The sequence below is a fragment of the Folsomia candida genome, unplaced genomic scaffold (genome assembly GCF_002217175.1).
Source record: "Folsomia candida strain VU population unplaced genomic scaffold, ASM221717v1 Fcan01_Sc062, whole genome shotgun sequence".
NCBI classification, from domain to species: Eukaryota; Metazoa; Arthropoda; class Collembola; order Entomobryomorpha; family Isotomidae; genus Folsomia; species Folsomia candida.
The window spans coordinates 273,693-292,237 of NW_019091254.1; the positions used below are offsets into that span (position 1 = coordinate 273,693).

Consider the following 18,545-nt stretch of genomic DNA (forward strand, 5'->3'; position numbering starts at 1 on the left):
GAAAAAAAAGTCACTAAAACGAGAAATACACCATGAAGGTATGAACCGATTAAGCCCAGAGATCTATAAACAATACTAGAAAGAATTGGTCGAAACCGCATGTCTCTACGACGTATGGTTCTCTCACAATTTTGTCTGACTGTTTTGAGGTGGGCACTTAACTGCATACTATGGCTTCGCCGTAACCATGCACGTATTTTTTTTGGGTGCATGGTTACTGTTGGTGTCTCGCCTTAGAAAAAAAGGCAATGAGAGAAGTTCGAGTAAGTTATATTTGCTCTCACTTATCTCATTAGCATTTAAAGTACTTTGTAAATTTCCGAAACTTACATGTTTGACACATGCATTATAAGATTCTTCTGGTTAAGAAATGTAACCGAAACATTCGTAACAAAAAAGTATTCCTTGTTCCCAGACAAAAAAATCACGAAAAATGAATAACGTAAATGTCGAAATAGTTAATTTTTTCAGTATTTTAGAAGTTAAAAATTGAAAGATCATCTTTTCCAGATGCCGCAGCCGTTTACAAATTATTTACACGAATGCAAGATTTCATCAAAACGATTAATGAAAAATATGCAAAATTATGAATATGATATTTGAAAAATTAATGAATGTTTCGAAATTCGGCTTTCTAAAATTTTGAATTGAACAAATAATCACGTGTCGTTGTATCATTACCATAACTTTGTAAATCTCACAAATTTGAACTTATGTGATTTTTTAAGTAATATGTAGCGTGCAACCTATTGAGTTGTAAATTATGACTTATAATTGTAACAAAATCCATTGATCACAAAAAACGTTAACGCTGGCAAAAACTTGATAACGAACTTGGCAGAAACTTGATAACGAACTTGGCAAAAAAAATATTTGACGTAATTCTAAACGAAGTTCCATTGAACACGTCACAAGTGTTGGCAACAATATGTTTCGCGAATTTTTAAGTGTCTACCGCGTAAAAGCTAGGACGAGGCGACAACGACGAGCTAATGTAATGTTATTCCATCTGATTGTAATATTTTGCCAGTTTTGTTCCTCATTTTAGTGCAATCTCGATGCAAATAATGCCACAAGAAACAACGGAAAAAAGTCGAGATTGTCATGTAGAACAAGCTAACCCTAACGTAACCCTTGTAATTGCATTGAAAGTTAAAAAGAAGGTTTTTAAATATCCACCTCAACATTCTAAATTTACGTCGCTACAATTATCAGACGACAATGGGCTAACGTAAGTTCAGAAATTCTCCATTTCTCAAGTGTTTGTAGACATGACATTAAAGCCCAAGCTAAATATTTACTAAGATTTTGCAACACCTCCGCAAAAGAATTTGTACTCAAAGATTTAAAAACATGTAGAATTTTAAACTTAATTTACCTTAAAATTATTAAGGAGTCATAAAACATATTAAAGTTCATAGTTTTCGATTTTATTGAAATCTGTTAAATTTCTAAATTTTATGAACTCTATAGGATTTTTGCAATTTAGAAATAAAGGAAATGTGAATTTTATAATTTTAGAAATTTTACTAATTGCTACTTTTGGAAATTTGCGTGATTTTAAAATTTTCAAAATTTACCTTACATTCCACTCCAGTTTACAAAATTATCCTAGAAAGGGTCATTATTCACCCTAAATTAGTCAATTTACTGGGAGGGTATACGGAAGCAACCCGCCCACGATCTCCCGCCCGCGTTCTTCCGTCCATTTTCTCCCGCCCGTGGAAATCTTCCGCCCACCGACTCCCGTTGACCATCTCCCGCCCGTAAAAATCTACCGCCCTAATCATCACCCGCCCGTAATTTTTCTTCGAGTACAAGATTTTTTGGCATTTAGCATCACTCCTGTAACCCGTTAAAAGCACAGTCAGTATACTTGTATACGAAGAATAACAACACGGGAAATAATAATGAATACTATTATTAATTATAATTATTACTATAATAGAATAATTATTAAAGAAGGACAAAAATCATTACAAACGAATAATCTAATTAAACAAATTTTCGAATTATTTATATTATTAATTACAAATTATTCAATGAATATATACAAGAATATTTAGGCAACATACAGGTACAGGAAATGAAATACATATGCCACAACCTTTTTCTTAATGATAAGTTGCCTACCGTATCCGATTCCGATAATTTGTACAGATTATTCGTTTGTAATGATTTTGATCATTCTTTATTAATTTAAGTGAGGGTGTCCGATTTGTAATGTATTCATTATTATTTCGCGTATTGTTATTTTTCGTTTTGTAAAAGTATACTGACTGTGCTTTTCACGGGTTACATGATTGATGCTTAATGCTATTGACTAAATAAATACTTATATATATTAACTTAAATATGTTGTGTTATGTATTATTATTAAATGTTAACAAAAAGATCAGGTACTCAAAAAAAATTACGGGCGGGAGATGATTAGGACGGGAGATTTTCACGGGCGGGAGAGGGTCAACGGGAGTCGGTGGGCGGAAGATTTCCACGGGCGGGTGTAAATGGGCGGAAGAACGCGGGCGGGAGTCGGTGGACGGGAGATTTCCGCAAATCACTGGGAGAATCACGTCCTGAGTTGGTGAAAGCACGGCACGACGACTTTCTCCTCCGCTAATTGTTCCCATCCTGACAATATCCAAATCCGAAACTGGGACGAGGCGGGCTAAGCTGCTACTCTCGTCGTTACAATGTCATTAAATAATTCCGAATTAACCGAGGATAGTGGGAAATGAAGGAATAAACGGAAATTATTATGGCCCATCTTCATCCATTTTAAGGCAGTAACACCAAATCGGTTGCTTATTCGGGTTTATGTACGCGGCCAGCTATTCCCCGTTTACTGCGTGTATTTACTCTGTAAATAATTCGGTGACAAAATATTGCTCCTAAAAGAGTTATTCTACCAATTTGTGGTATTAAATTGTTACAGGCTGAGACATGTTTGAGCTTCGCGGTAAATAAATATTAGTGATTAGTATACCTTGCGTAATAATAATACAAAATTTGCACGAATTACATACTTTAACGCCAGAGTGAGAATTTTTTAGAATTTTAGTGCTATGTATGATTTGTACTAGATGAGTCGGTTTTGGGCCGTTATATTGATTGTGTTTATTTTAAACGCCAAATTTTATATTTTTAAAAATATTTTCTTTTCACACGAGTTTTTCAAAACTAACAAAATTAAATAATCTACGAACTCCACAATTTTAGACGGGTTTATAACATTTTTGAAAAAAATTGTGGCTTAATTTTGAAAATTTTTTAAGTATGGAATAAATATTCTACATTTAATATAAGAAATTGTAACATCTGCATCACGATGTTCAATTTTGCTGGTCAGATTCTACGTCCTTAGTTAGAATGTATCTGCAAAAAATTGCGAAAACTTGATATCCTATCTGAAATATGATTTATGCATTGACAATAAAATAAATTTTCGTACAAAAAATCTAACAAATATTAAATAAATTCTTAATTTCTTTTCTACAGATCCGGTCACTGCTTATTTTGGGATTCCCAAGATCGTCTCCACCGATAAATGCGTACCGTTTCATGCCGCCCGTGGCTCCCCTGCCATGGCGGGAAACTCGACCCGCGACGACACCCCCGCCCGCCTGTCCGCAACGCTTCCCGGACATTTCGAACCGGACACGGGCGCTGGAAACGATGACGGAGCGACGCTACCTTTTTCTCTCGAAGCTTATTCCACATCTTGCCAATCAGAGTGAAGACTGTCTTTATCTCAACTTTTACGTCCCCACAAGCCCACCAGGTATGCCCCGTTTGAAAAAAAACTAAGCGATTTTTGGGAACTTTGCAAAACATGTTTACATTTTGTCAATTTTCCAGAACGTCTGACTGGATAACGTTTTACTTTCCCTTTCTACGCATATTAAGATGTAAAATTCACAGGAATTCATGTAGTTACATAAAGTATGTAAAATTATTGTGTCGAATTCAGTCAGATTTTTCAATTATTTCACCAACTTTTTTAACACTACACCGTTGGATATACGATGGATCTAATTAACTATTAATTAGTTTAAAATTAAAGATTATTCATTTCGGCGTAATTCTTACGATTTTTTCATAATTAGCGCACAAAACGGTGTCACAAACCTAGAAATTTTACAAAGTTTTTTTTAACGAAATCCGTACATTTTTGTATGTTTGACTCACTTTTACAGCCTGATTTTTCACCGTAATTTTGCAAACTGTACACTCTAAATAAATTTGATTAAAATTCACTCAATTTTTAGTAAAATTGTCACCAAAGCAACTATTGAGTAAAATTTACCCTGACAAAGGTAAAATTTACTCAAGGTTGAAAGATTTTTGCTCAACCTTGAGTAAATTTTACCTTTGTCAGGGTAAATTTTGCTCAACAGTTGTTTTGGTGGCAATTTTACTCAACTTATTTACAGTGTATGATATATAGATATGTATATGGAAACAGCTTACACTATTTACATAACTGCAGAAATTCATGTGAATATGCATAGTAATGACGTCGGAATGGATGTTTTAATATTACAACACACCACGTTAGATTTGATGTGTCGTGCCATGTTGCGATTTAGGCGGCGGCCATCGTGTTTCGAAATAAATTGAAGGAATGAAAATGAAGTATTTATGATTGTAAATTTGGTGCGAATAGGAAAGCATGAATTTTTGAAATTTGCAAATTTCCCGATCATGTGACGTGTGGTTATAAAAATTCAAATGTACATTTTGATTTTTCGAGGATATCAATTTGATATATATGTACAACTCTATGATTTGACCAAAGAAAGTTTTACGATGGATATTTTTGGCGGGGAAATTTGTATTTTATGTCAATTAGTCTTGGGTATGAACTTACCGTATGCGAAATAATGTTCTTTCGCATTATAAAGTGCTAAACCTCCTTTTGACACGATTTCACTCACGTGGCTTTCTTCTTGAAACTTTACCCGAGAAATGCAATTATATTGGAACACTTGCTGAACTGGTTCCGACCTAAACACTTTAGACTTTTACTTTATCCTAAATATTAATCCTTTCGGCGTTATTACTTGTCATATTTCCATGTGAGGTTAGTCATCAACGAAACTTTAAGAACTTCTCGCTAACAAATCGTTCCAAAGGCGATACGACTTTAGTGATGCAACTAAGGTTTAATTTTAAAAATATTAAAACAATCCGGAGCAAGGTATTATATGAGAAGCTAATTACGAAATTCAGAACTATTAACCTCAAGTTCCACTAATTACATAAAAATTAAGTATCTCTAGTGAGAAATTGATTGTGTATAGCAGATAGAAGCACTACGTAGAATAAGTGATCTATTTTCGCGGATTTCCTAGGCCGCGCGATCGCTATAATTTCCATGCTTAAATTAACCTGGGAACTTCTTGTTGTTCTTCTATTCAATCATGCGGTTAGAAATTTATCGATTAGAAATCGAGAAATATGACGGTTAAAGACGCCGAAAGAGTTAAATTTCCGCGTAATGGACAGCTTAAACCAACTTAGGTAGGAAATATAGCGTGCCGAAATTTTAAAATTTAGACTTGACCACGGCCCCAACCGGTCAGATGTTTAGATTTTGTATACACCGTCTCAAAATTGAATTCATTAGTCTTTTCTCCATTTATTTATGATTCTTCGTCTCCGAAATCAAGTAAATTTGCACCGTCCCGCTTTCCACTTGAAAGGTTTCAATTGAATTTGTGCGGAGATTGGAAAAAGCGAAAGCCGGATGAGATAATCGGTTAAGAGAAAAGGTGAAAAATGATGAGAGCCTCGCGAGGAATTTATTTATTTCGGGGGAAGAAAGTCAAAGTGAAAGTGGAGAATTGTACCAAGACCGCTTCAGCCTTAATACGAGATAATGGAAGACTTACTTCTTGAATGGTGGATTTGTAGGAGAAAGTGCTGGTGAACGGAGGCAGCGACGATGGGTTGGGCTGTAATTTTCAACCAGTTGTTTCTATCCTCTCGGTTTTACGGAGAGACAGAAAGTGGGAAAGGTGGATGAGTCTGAGAAGCAGGGAACGACATTGTTCAAAATGCATTTTATTCACTATTATTGTCACCTCGGAAATTACGCGGGGCGAGGGAAAGTTGGATGGAGACAATGCGAAGACGTTTTTCGGTGCATTTAGCATCTTTTTCTTTTCAAGATGAATTGTTCGGTTTGCGACGATGTTCATTCAATTCGATCGAAATGTCGATTCATTTTTGTTACGCAAGACTGGAGTAGTTCGGGATTACGATGTGGGGAAAATTCTTACAGTGTAATCTTAAAAATATTTGAACGTGCAAATTCATGTATGTGCATGCTAAATGTGTTTTACTAAAATTTCTAATCTGCATAAACTAAGGAGATTTGTCAAGACCTAAATTAAGCTTGTCCACATTGATAATCCACAAATTCATAAATGACGCATAAATGCAGCCATAAATAAGAAACAAAAAATCACAACCTTGGACAACTATGTTATATGCAATTTCTTAAAATAAGCAAAATGTAACTTCACGTCTGAAATAAAACATCTTACAAAAACCCATAAAATTGAAATTATTAAAAATATGTGGTGAGAATTCTTGTAATGGAAGGCTTTAACCTTGATCAATCGTAAGAATACTCATTATCCACAAATCCACAAATGGCGTATCAATGAGCCATTTACTTGCCAAAAACAACAGAAAAATCACTCGAAATCTCAAAAACCTGTGTAGAATACAATTCTTAAAAAACGCACAATCCCAATTTTTAAGAAAATCTCTTAAATTCAAATTCTTAGAGCATGCATGAAATTCAATTTCTCAAAAATATTCCTACTCCAAAACCCTGTGTAAACCAAGTCGTGTTGGATCTCGATTGATGTGACGAATCCGACTGACACGAGAAAGACAGAATTATGCTGAGAAAGTGGTCGTGGTTCGTTCTCTTGAAGCGCAACTTTCCCTTTATTCCCGTGCCACACAAGCTGTTTCTCCATTCGTGTGTGGCGGCGTTGATGGGATGCGATGTGTCAAACGGGTCGAAGTGAATGGGACGTGGCAGAAATAATAATAATTTCCACACGTAACAGAGTTGTAAGAAATTGTGAATTCTTCTTTTTCTGGGAGAAAGTAAATCATGAAATATTGTCAGTTTCGTTATTGATTGACTTGAACAAGTGATGAAAATGAAAGTTTAGTGAAAGCGGGTTGCAGTTCATGCACTAATGATGCGACGGAGTGTTGGCGGTGGACCAGTTTAGTGTGGTTTTGGATGAGTCAAGTGGGTTTGTGCAATTATGAAGGGTGTTTACTTAAATGAGGGCCGAACGGAAGGGATGTGATCGATCTGAACGGGAATTTTTAACAATGAGATGATTCTTACTGGCAAAATAAGTTGGTAACAAAATTGATAACAAAATTGAAACCGCCGCGTGTATTGAGTGTAAAGCTGTACCATGTTGGTAAATAAGCTGAAATGTAACAACAATTTTCTTGAGATTCAATGTTGTTAGAATGTTGTAGTCAATTTCTATCCGGATGGCGAACCATTTGGGTTTCCCGGCAATTGTTTTTTTTTACTATTCGATCATAAATATTAAAATAGTCATTATAAGCGGTGATTGTTTTGCTACCAACTTATTATGCGAGCAGTTTGCATCCATGGTAAGGTTTGTGTTTTCACTAATTTATTGAATTTGCATCCATATTTATGTGTTAATGGAAAACACTAAATTTAAAAAAAAGTAATCATTGTCAGTGACGAAGTAAAACGTCGGATTTGGGAAAGAAAACAAATTAGCTCATATTGAAAATTCAAATAGATTAAGTGGTTGTTAATTTTTTTTCAAAATCAACTTGCCATTGTGTGAAACTTACCCCTAGAAAATAATTCATAATGATAAAATCCAGTAAATCTGGCACGTGTTTAGTTTATTACATTAAATTAGGACAAGATTTTCAATTTTGAAGTAATTTTCGTTTATTAATTGTGAACATTTAAGCCGATAATGATTAATTCCAATGAAATGTTTATGACGGTAACATGAAAGTTAACGTGTGGTTTTATAGTTTGGAAACGCAATTTCGTGCAAATAATTGCAAAGTGGATAAAAATATTCAGTAATTCGCAAAAAATTGGAACAATCTCTATATAGTGCGTATATTTTAGGGTGCGCCGCTCAAAGGGATGACATGCTTTGTGCATTGTTGTTACTGTGATGCGAGGTGGGAATCGATAAATTTTGGAGAAACATATTGGCATGTAAATCTTTGTGAGAAGATCAATGTTTCTTGTAAAGGATGGTACTTTTACCTTGAAAAGTATTGATTTTGGTGGCATTTTTGAATTTTCGAAGCCAAGAAATTAATACGGTTTTACTCATCAGGGTGGAAGTAAGATCAAAAGTAAGTTTATCTTTAGGAAACATTTTTCAGCAAGGTTTGAGTCGATTTTAGTTACGAGAATTGGATTTGCAATGCATTTGAATGTAAATGGTCAGTTCTCAATGAAATTTCATGTTTTTTTAAATAAAGTTTACTCGTATTCATTACAAGTTCACGTATTTGCATGACAAGATAGTTTTTGCAAGGTAAGAAGATTTAAGTCATATTTAATTTATAGAGCCTCATCGTTTAGCCTGCGGTTGGAGAAAGTGGAGAAAAGAAGAGAAAGCCCCAAAATAAACCCACTTTAAATTAAGTGCAGAGCAGAGAATAACGGTCACATTCCTAATGACACAAAAATCGCCACTTACACTCACACTTTGCTGAGTGTGAGTGTGAGTCTCGATTCTATACTCAACTCAGTTGGTATTCTTAATGAAAATTAACCTCCACTCAGAATTTGTGAGCTGAGTCGAGATTTTTGAGTGGGACTTTCAACTTGACTTGCAAAGTAAAATTTGCCTACCTTGTTCTCAAGTAAATAATAGTAATAAATTTACTAATAGAATTCGTGTTAACGATTTAACATCTACGAAACTTGGTGCATTTCTCTATGCTAGTATCACCGTAAATTATCAAAGCTATTATTCATTGGTTGGAAAGAAGAGTGTGATCATGTCTAATTCGGAAGATGAATCTGAAAAAAAGACTGCAAAATTACCCCCGTTTACTTCTGAGGAGAAGGAAATTTTGTTGGAAATAGTGAATAAGCCGTCTGTCAAAGCCGTAGTAGAGAACAACGCTGTATGGACAGCTCAGAAAAAGGACGCTTGGGACAGTGTGAGTACGGAATTTTGTTCCCACATTTCGGTAGTGAAACGTACAGGGGCTCAGTTGAAAAAAGGCTGGGAAGATCTGAAAAGTCGCTGCAAAAAGCAGGTTAGTTACGTGATCACTATTTTCGATTACATGATTAAAATTATAATCTGAAATTATAATCGAATTACATTGATACATTTTTTAATAGATTTCAAAAAAGAAAAGGGGGCGAGGTAAAACCGGCGGAGGGTCGAAAGAGAATTCTCTTTCCCCAACCTCCTACAAGGTCGCAGCTATTGTTCCGGCACAGATGACCTCGCTTGATAATAAATATGACGATGACGCTGATTCTGCAGGATCGGGTGTGGAACTTGGATTTGATGAGTGGTTACGAAGTACGTTATTTTGTCACAATATAATTGTATAATCCATATAAATATATATATATCTATTTAGGACGAAATCAAAAAGATGCAGCCAAACAAAGCACGGTCGAAATTGAGGCAACTGTTGTCGTCCCACCATCTGATTGCGACGATATAGGATGTACTAATGACACAACTGGTGAGACCTTTTTATCATGCTTTTATCAGGCTTCAATTTTACAATTTGAATGACCATTTGTAATTTTTAGTTCGAAAGGTGATGTGTAGTAAAGGCAGGCAATCAAAACCACAAGACCGGAAGAGGAAACTTCTTGCTGGGCATGAAATTATCATTTCACTGGAGGAGGAATTACAAGCCAAGAAACTGAAACTACTCGACATACAAATTGAAAGAGAAGAGAAGAATGTTGCGATGGATGAAGAATTTCACGCTGCAAGAATGAAATTGATTAGTTTACAAATTGAGAAATCTAAACTATGCAATGATGATTTGTAAACGTTTAACCTTAAATTCTAGCGATTGCAATTCAAGTATGTATACAATTTATGCATTCCATTTATTTAATTCGATCGATAATTTATGTAAACAATTTGCATTTAATTAAATACAAGAAACAGCAAATAAAACATTCTCTAAAATTCAATTATGAGAAATGAGAAGAAATAATTCGGTTCCTAGCTGAAATTCCGGAAGTTGTACTTTGGTTCCGTATATTTTCGTCCCCATCGTCCTCGTGATCCTCGTATTCGAATTCCAGATCGTCACGATACATTATGGAAATATTGTGTAGAACGAAACATGCAACAATGGTGGATAAGGTTGTGGATAGCTTAAGGCGCATGTATCGCAGACAATTAAAACGCTGCTTCACGGTGCCAAAGCAGCGTTCGATGGGGTTCCTAGTTTTGATTTGACAACTTTGATATCGTTTTTCTGCTGCAGTTCTCGGCATTGTCAGTGGGGTCATAAGATAGGGAGTGCAGCTGTATCCTGAGTCACCGAGTAGTATCCCTGGTACTTCTCCTCGATCGAGTTGCCCGCAAAGCGCTGAATTTTCAAAAATCCTGTTATCGTGACATGACCCAAACCAGCGTGCTACAACGTTGGTTATCTTCAGGTCTGATGTGCACACTGCTTGAACGTTGATGGAGAAATTTCCATGTCGCTCTCTGAATAGCTCAGCATTATCCCCTCCAACAGATTTTATTGGAACATGTGTGCAGTCAATAGCTCCCACCACCCCCGGAAATCCGCCATAGGTGTAGAAGCGTTGGCGAACTAAATTGGCTTCGTTGTTATTAGGATACTTGATAAAATGAGGGCGCAGGGCTGCTAGGGCACCGGAGACACGTTTGACCAACTTCGACACAGTTCCTTGCGATAATTGTGCCAGATCACCGACCTGAATTTGAAAGCTTCCCCCAGCATAAAAACGTAGGGCAACGAGTAGTTGCAGTATTGGAGGGATCTGAACTCCACGCCTCAGGGGACTGACCAGCTGGTTTTTGATCGGATCAGCCACAAATATTGCAGCGTCCTTGCTGAGACGAAACCGGGATTGGAATTGGTGCTCGGAGAGTGATTCCATAGGGTTTGACTTGTCCTTCAATTGACGACTCGGGACAATGTGAATACGCTCTAATCTATCTTCATAATCTTGCAAACGGGAGAGAGCCATGTTTTAACTGTGTGCATAAGTGGATTAATTTTAGATGAACTGAACAAAAAGCGTGGAAGGAATTTGGGTATGTTTATTATATTTTTATAACTTACGTACTTAACGAAGAAAGTAATTTTTCAGAAGTTGTTCCAAATATTTTCCGGAAAAATGATTTTGTTGTATGAAATCAAGTAATTTTTATGCAAGCGAACGTTGAGAGCGCAGCCAAAGATTGCTCGTTGCGTAACTAGCGAAATTGGGTGATACTTTCGAAAATTGGTTGAGTGGAGAAATAAAAGTCATTGGGAATACAAAATGTGAAAATTGTCTGAGTTGAACTCATCTCCACGACCCAAAGTTCACTCACTTTTTTCCAAAGTCTCCACTCACGAGAGTGGAGATTATTTTCATTAAGAATATGAAATTCATTGAGTTTAAGTGGCCACTCACACTCAGGCCGAAAAAATGTCATTAATAATGTGACCGTAAATCTTGCTCGCACCGGTCCATAAGCGGTGCGACCAAGGTGCCAGCACACTTGCAAGCATTGAAAACTCCACTTCGCTTGCTACAGGGGACCAAGACATATAACGTGACTTTTTTGTGTATAAAATTAAATGGTAACAAAATTTTAAAAAAATGCAATTTAATTTTTTGGTGAGGATAATTAATAAGATAATTTGTTAAAGATAGTGCTAGTATTACAGCCACTTGAAACAACTTAAACAATTCCAATTTTTTTTACATTTAACAAAAATTTTTACTCGTATTTTTTGTGCTTGTCCCCATCTATTCATTTGTAAATCTGAAGAGTTAGCTTGCAACCTGAGATTACGAGATGGGGAAGGTGCGAGCAAGTTTTACAGTCTGGTGCAGAGTTGAGACCCATATTTCTCGGGATTAAAATTATAATGGCGAGAATCTTGTCGGAGAAGATCTCGATCGAATAATGTGACACAACTTTCTCCCAAAAAAGATAAGTCGATAAGTGCACCAGGCTTTGGTTTTGTCTTGGGGGCCGTGCATGAGGGTTTCCAAAGTCTAAAACTTAAAAACTGCGATAAAGCAAGATTTAGTGACTTTTTGAAGTCGCATAAATTAAGTTTCTGAAGTTTAGCAATTTATTGAATAGTTGTAGATTTTATAAGGTGCATACAATACTAATAATATCTGTTGAATCTCATATTAGTCTCATTTTCCCCATATTTAAAACTCCCACTCGTTTTCAACTCCCAATCATCTTGTGGCATTTTTTCTTCTCCGTCTTTCACTCTTCCAGCAACGTCAGCCACAAGTAGAGCTCTCTAAAATTGCTGTTAGTTTCATTTAATTTAAAACCAATTAAAAATTGTATTTTATGCGTGTAAAGTTTAAATAAATAATTCGCATATTCTAAAATACAAGTACAAGCCTTTAAATCCAAAATCCTTACGACGTGACACATTTCTGAGAAAGGTTAAAGCTGGTGGTTTTTTCGCGATCTCAACACTTTTGGTGACCTCTACGTGATTACGTCGTGAGGTATAATTAATTAAAAGTGATCTTCTCTTGTGACCAGTCGCCCCCATTAATTGATCCTGGCGAGGGAAGACAATTTAGAAATATACGTACAAAATACTAAGTTCCCTGGTGACCAGTCGCCCCCATTAAGTGATCCTGGCAAGGACAATACTTAGTTCTGTGTATAAAATTAAAAAAGTGAATCTTTGGTGAACCTGTGACCTACATCGGCGAGAAGGACCTGGATTCTTCAATTTATCATCCTGACGCATTGCCTCGTTGAGGGCCCAATCCTGTGCATACGGGAGCAGTTCAGGTGATATCAATTCAGTCATTATTTCATTCCATTGAGGGAGATGACCAATTTTGGAGGAAGCGGACCCTTACTAAAAGTGGAGTGGATAAAAAACGATTCTGCCACTTTGTGGGCCAGACCCTGAGCATTCGGGGTTCACTGAGGTGGAGATCGTCTCAAAAATATATTATTCGAATATTTTCTAAATTCCTTTTGCTATTTGTTGATCCTGAGATACAAGCATGGATCGAATCAAGAAACAGCGCGCACCTGTGAGGGCCGGCATCACAAAGACCATCAAAGAATTGGAAGTGGAGTTGGCGAAAACCGAACAGGACAAGGATGCGTTGGAAATCAAGATGAGAAAATTGAGAAGACTAATGGTGGAAGTGAAAGGCCTCGACCAGAATATGAAGGATGCACTTCTCGACGGCGAGGCAGAGGAAGAAGAATACGCAACGGAGCTCGAATCGATTGAAGAGTATAAAGACAGAATCGAAGAGATCTCTCATAAAGTTGGCAAAGTGTTCTCCCCCTCAAGTCCCTCATCATCATGCGGCACTGCAAATAGTGAACATGGCAGGAGTCGAAATTTCAAACTTCCAAAAATCCAACTTCAAAAATTTTGTGGTGACATGAAAGACTGGTTGGGATGGTGGTCACAGTTCACGAAAATCGACGAAGATGATCAACTACACCCGAGTGACAAATTTCAATACCTTCTCCAAAGCATGGTACAAGGTTCAAGGGCTCGAGGACTTGTAGAGAGCTTCCCGATGACTGCAGAAAACTACCTAAAAGCCATCGCCGCCCTAAAAGAAAGATTTGGAAAAGAAAAGTTTCTACAACAAGTTTATGTACGAGAGTTGCTTCGTCTGGTCATCACAACAGCCAAATCAAATGAAAGTGTGGTGCTCTCAAAATTATACGACGACATTGAAACTCAATTAAGGGCATTGGAGTCGCTCGGAATCAAAGCGGAGCAGTCAACCCAATTCCTATTTCCAATGGAATCTTGCCTCCCAGAAAAAATTCTCTTAACCTGGCAAAGAAGTCCTTTACGAAAACAAGATGGATCACAATTAAATCCTAAGAAAAACGAACTGGACTATCTCATGGAATTTTTAAGAGAAGAAATGGAGGGTGAACAGACGAGAAAATCAGTTAGAGCTGGATTCGAGATTACCACCAAGGTCAAAGAAAACAAGAATAATCAGCGCCAAGTCAAAGCGCACCAAAAACAATCAGAAGATGTTCCTACAGTCGCCGGTTTAATGAATGTCTCTTCTGTGAAAAGTCTAACCATGCAAGTGCAAAATGTTTCAAGGCTGAGAAGATGACCCTCAAGGAGAAAAGGAAGAAAGTGATCGACAACAAACGGTGTACAAATTGTTTTGAAAGGGGACATTATTTCAGAAACTGTAAATCAACATTAAAATGTCAAATATGCACAAAACCTCATTATACGATTATGTGCCCAAGTCATCCCCAACACATTCAAGAAAAAGAAAAGGAGCAAATTATTCAAGATTCAGAAACTTCTGCTTCACAATCAAATGTTCAGTGCCAAAGCGATATCTTATTAAAAACTTTACTCGTGCAAGTCCACAATATCAAGGAGAAGAAGTATTCATTGGTCAGATTACTCTTTGACGAAGGGAGCCAACGTAGCTATATTACAATGAAGACTGCCAAATCTATTAAAAGTCAACCAGTAGGTCATGAGACTTCAAGAAATGTGCTCTTTGACGGATCTGTCACAAATTATGAGAAAGTAAACAAGCATCAAGTTATTTTGAAAAATCCAAGGACTGGACAGAAGATGGAAATTCTGGTCAGAGAAAAACATGTGATTGGTGGAGTCATCCCACGCGTACCTCAAGGACCCTGGCTGAAATCCCTACAACAAAAAAGAATATGGATCTCGGATCACAATTTATCAAATGTAGGAAGTCCAGATATTGAAATCCTAATTGGCAGCGATTATTGAGGGGCAATGAAGACCGGCAAGTTAGTTCATCTGGAGTGTGGACTGACAGCAGTCCAAACAATTTTTGGCTGGACATTAAGTGGTCCAGTTCCAAAGGCGAGAAGCATTGTGAGTGAAGAAATCTCCATGTATCTCACCGAAGAAAATCTCTCACAAATGTGGAATCTGGAATCTTTGGGCATTCGAGATCCAATAGAAGTCCAGTCCAAGCAAGAAGAAGAGTCTGCAGCAAAATCTCATTTTATCAAAACTGTGACTCAATCAAATGATGGACGCTACTCCGTCAAGTTGCCGTGGATTGAAGATTTAGGGGGAAGCCCAATGGAACCTGAAAGTATCCTGCGACCACTCACCAATAAAGCGGCAGCAGAGAGCAGACTTAAGTCCACCACCCACAAATTAAATGAAAAAGGTTATTTTCAAACGTATGATGCCATTTTCAAATCCTGGCTGGATGAAGGAATAGTGGAACAAGTATTCGAATACAATAAAGAAAATTCCGACTGCAACTACTTCCCCCATCATCCCGTCTTCAAGGACAGCATCACAACTCCAGTGCGCCCAGTATTCGACGCATCTTGTAAATCAAAAGGAAGTCCGTCACTCAATGATTGCCTCTATAAAGGGCCCAATCTCATGGAACTCATCCCGTCAATATTAATCAGATTTCGGGAGAGGAGAATTGGAGTTAGCTCTGACGTAAGAAAAGCTTTCCAAATGATTGACGTACAGGAATCTGATCGAGACTATTTACGATTCCTGTGGTGGGAGGATGCATCAGCAAAGAAAATTAAAATCTTCCGTCACGGGAGAGTAGTCTTCGGTGTCAATTGTAGTCCTTTCCTCCTGGCAGCCGTAATTGAGCACCATATTAAGAAGCTGGATGAAACCAGGAGGGATATTGGACAAAAGTTATTAAAATCACTCTACGTGGATAATTGTGTCACATCAGTTGACACTCCCGAAGAGTATGAAGAATTCAAAACAGCATCAATCCAGATTATGCAAGAGGCCAAGATGGAATTGCGACAATGGGAATGCAGTGTTGTGGAGTCTACCGGAGCCGGCTTCAACCAGGAGTGCGGGTTGGTAGGTGACAATATTCGCATACCAAAGGAACCAATTAACAATTCCACAACAATGGTACTCGGCCTACTCTGGGACAAAAATGAAGACACACTTTCTTGTGATATCAAATTGGATCAAGCTTCAGAAATAAATATTTACGAAAAGAACAGTGTTGTCAATTATCCACAAAGTCTTTGATCCTATCGGATTCACATGTCCTGCTTTACTCCAACCAAAATTATTAATGCAGAGGACCTGGAAACTCAAAACCGGATGGGACAAAGAACTTCCTAAAGAAGAGCAGGATCAGTTTATTGGGTGGTGTCAAGAATTACAAGCATTAAACGACATCAAAATTCCAAGACAAATGTTGAAAAATATTCGTATATTAGAAATTCACACCTTTTGCGACGCCAAGAAGCCTACGCCGCAGTTGTTTTCATAAGAAGTGTGGATAATGAAGACCAGGTGACCATTCAATTAGCTCAAGCAAAAGCAAGAGTCGCCCCGGTCAACAAACCAACCATCCCAAGACTAGAATTAATGGGATGCCTTATTGCAACAAGACTGACTCAAGGAGCGAAAGAAGCCCTTGGTCAGCCAGAAATTCAAACAATATATTGGAGTGACTCAACTACAGCACTCGCCTGGATAAAGAGGAATGAAAACTGGGGAACATTCGTCGGTAACAGAGTTCGTGATATTTTAAAATTCTCCAAGCAAAGTGAATGGAGACACGTTCCTGGAATCCAAAATCCGGCTGACCTTCCTTCAAGAGGGTGCAGTCCTCGTGAACTACTCACATCAAAATGGTGGGAGGGACCGGGGTGGTTGAAGTCATCAAGGGAGTAGTGGCCCCATTCAAATGAAGACGCAGATGAAGAATTGGTGAATCAAGAAATGAGGAAGACGGAAGCAGCACAAATTGTAACCGGCACAAGTCCTCCACCAAGATTCTCGTCATATTACAAGAATGTCGCGGTATTCGGATGGATGAGGAGGTTCGTAAATAATATTCGTGTATCAAAAGAAAATCGCCTTCTCAGCAGAACACTCACGACCATGGAATTAAAAGTGGCAGAGAATGACATTCTGAGACAACTCCAATCCGAATTCGACCAAGACACCACAAACATTTATGGAATTCCCGTGCAGAAAAAAGAAGACGGATTATTCCATGTAAAATCAAAAATTCTTTACGGAAAAGAAAGTGAAGAATTTAGATGGCCAATCCTTCTACCAAAGTCGCATCCAATTGTGGAGATGTTGATCAGGGATATGCACATCAATTATTGTCACGCCGGAGTGCAATTCCTAATTGGAAAACTTCGGGAAAAATACTGGATTCCTCAATCAAGAAGGACAGTCAAGAAAGTTATCAAATCATGCGTAAAGTGCCGAAGGTACCAAGCAAAGCCTCTTGAAGTTGACCCAGCGGCAGCTTTACCAGAAAATAGGGTTACCATTGGGGGCCCATTTCAAGTAACAGGAGTTGACCTCGCTGGACCTCTGCAACTTCGGGATGGAAAGAAAGCCTGGATCGTACTTTACACGTGTGCTGTTTACCGTGGGATTCACCTTGATGTCGTCACGGCCATCAGCACTGAAGCCTTTCTTGAATCTCTGGAGAGGTTTATAAATCAATACGGACGACCCAACACCGTTTATAGTGATAACGGGACAAATTTTGTGGGCGCCGTTAACCTCTTCAAAAAAGTGGATTGGAACAAGGTGGCAGAAACCAGCAATGTCAAGAAAATCCAGTGGATCTTCAACCCACCCACAGCAGCATGGTGGGGAGGATGGTGGGAAAGGATGGTCCGATCCGTAAAAGACCTTTTGAAGAGAATGCTTGGTCGTGCAAAATTAAATTACGATCAATTGCGTACGTGTCTCTCATCAGTTGCGGCAGTTATCAATGACCGTCCCTTGACCACCACAACCGAAGATCACGAGGACCTCATCCCTTTAACACCAGCAATGTTTTTCAAAGGGGTGTCAAAATCAGAATTTCCAGAGAGTTTGGAAATTAGTTCAAGATAACTCCAAGCTCAATATAAGAAGACCAGAACATTACAGCAATCCCTCCAAGCCAGATTTAGGAAGGAATATCTGGCACAATTAGTACAACGACAAAAATGTAAAAATTCAACTCCGCTCAAAGTATTTCAAAGAGACATCGTCTTGGTGGGAGCCGATAATAAGAAGCGGTTCGAGTGGCCATTGGCGAAAATTCTGGAACTCATCCCAGGAAAGGATGGCGTCGATCGAGTTGCGAATGTGAAGACCGCAACAGGGATACTTCAGCGTCCACTACAACGCCTTTACCCACTTGAAATATCATCCTGGGACAAGAACTCAAGTACCACTACTGGATTATGGAACCGAAAGGCGCTAAGAAGAATATGCGTGAAAAATTCAGTTTCGACCCCAATGGGGGTCGA

At 37.9% G+C, this 18,545-nt stretch overlaps 3 protein-coding genes across 3 annotated transcripts; 2 read left to right on the forward strand and 1 right to left on the reverse strand.

Moving 5' to 3' along the window:
* Window positions 1-10,231: 10,231 nt before the first annotated feature.
* LOC110862593 (putative nuclease HARBI1) lies at window positions 10,232-11,266 on the reverse strand. The gene has a single exon (XM_022111812.1). It carries the CDS (start codon window positions 11,264-11,266, stop codon window positions 10,232-10,234), a length of 1,035 nt encoding a protein of 344 aa, XP_021967504.1.
* Window positions 11,267-15,039: 3,773 nt separating this feature from the next.
* LOC110862594 lies at window positions 15,040-16,953 on the forward strand. The gene is made up of 2 exons (XM_022111813.1): window positions 15,040-16,118; window positions 16,494-16,953. The coding sequence occupies exons 1-2, from the start codon at window positions 15,040-15,042 to the stop codon at window positions 16,951-16,953; spliced, it is 1,539 nt and encodes a 512-aa protein (XP_021967505.1).
* Window positions 16,954-17,001: 48 nt separating this feature from the next.
* LOC110862595 lies at window positions 17,002-18,144 on the forward strand. Its single transcript, XM_022111814.1, has one exon. It carries the CDS (start codon window positions 17,002-17,004, stop codon window positions 18,142-18,144), a length of 1,143 nt encoding a protein of 380 aa, XP_021967506.1.
* The last annotated feature ends 401 nt before the right edge of the window (window positions 18,145-18,545 follow it).